General features: G+C 50.4%; 1 protein-coding gene across 1 annotated transcript; it reads left to right on the top strand.

Annotated features, from left to right (window-relative positions):
• Positions 1-3: 3 nt before the first annotated feature.
• LOC108554752 (uncharacterized) lies at positions 4-633 on the top strand (the record flags this gene model as incomplete). The annotated part of the gene is made up of 1 exon (XM_017910122.1): positions 4-633. A coding segment is annotated over one exon (630 nt), but the record flags the coding sequence as incomplete, so codon positions are not given.
• Between the last annotated feature and the right edge of the window lie 4 nt (positions 634-637).

Here is a 637-nt window from a genome sequence, read left to right as displayed (position 1 = left end):
CACTATGATTCGTGGAATTACAGGAACGTAGATCCGAAAGGCGAGCTAGAGAAAGCAAAGAAAGCGGAAAGGCTGCAAGCCAGAAGGAACAAACTGAGAAATTTGTTGAAGGAGGAGGATGAGTCTTACAAAAGGGAGCTGGAGGAACGGAAAAGAGTAAAAAGTCGCGCGGAGGAGTCGTCTTTGGAGGTTTTGAAGCAAAAATTGCGAGAGCAGCGCGCGGAGCAGAGCCTGTATCTACCTAGGTCCTGTCGGAGATACCAATCCTATTTCGTTTATCCCAAAGACTTGTCCAGTCCGAGTTGGAGCACGCTCAGGGGCACTAATCTTCAGCATTCTCGCGCTTGCAGGGATTCGACGAATTTTATTCACCAAACCAGACAAACTTCTCATCGTGGCAATTCGAAAATGAGCGCGGAGAGCGGGACGAGCTTGCAAGAGCAGGAGAACGCAACGCAGCTGGAAGTTCTGCGTCATCCTTCGTCCAGCAGTGCAACTGGAAGGCCTAGTTCGAGGTATTCGGCTCGCTATGCTCGTAGAAGTTTGGAGAATACTAACGTGAGATGCGACGACACCGTCGATTACCCTTCGAGCAGGGTAGCGAGCAAATCGTCTCTCGTGTTGGGGTCATCGGATA

Source organism: Eufriesea mexicana, unplaced genomic scaffold, assembly GCF_001483705.2.
Source record: "Eufriesea mexicana isolate 0111107269 unplaced genomic scaffold, ASM148370v2 C37629928, whole genome shotgun sequence".
Taxonomy (NCBI): Eukaryota; Metazoa; Arthropoda; class Insecta; order Hymenoptera; family Apidae; genus Eufriesea; species Eufriesea mexicana.
This window is presented reverse-complemented; position numbering and strand designations above follow the sequence as displayed.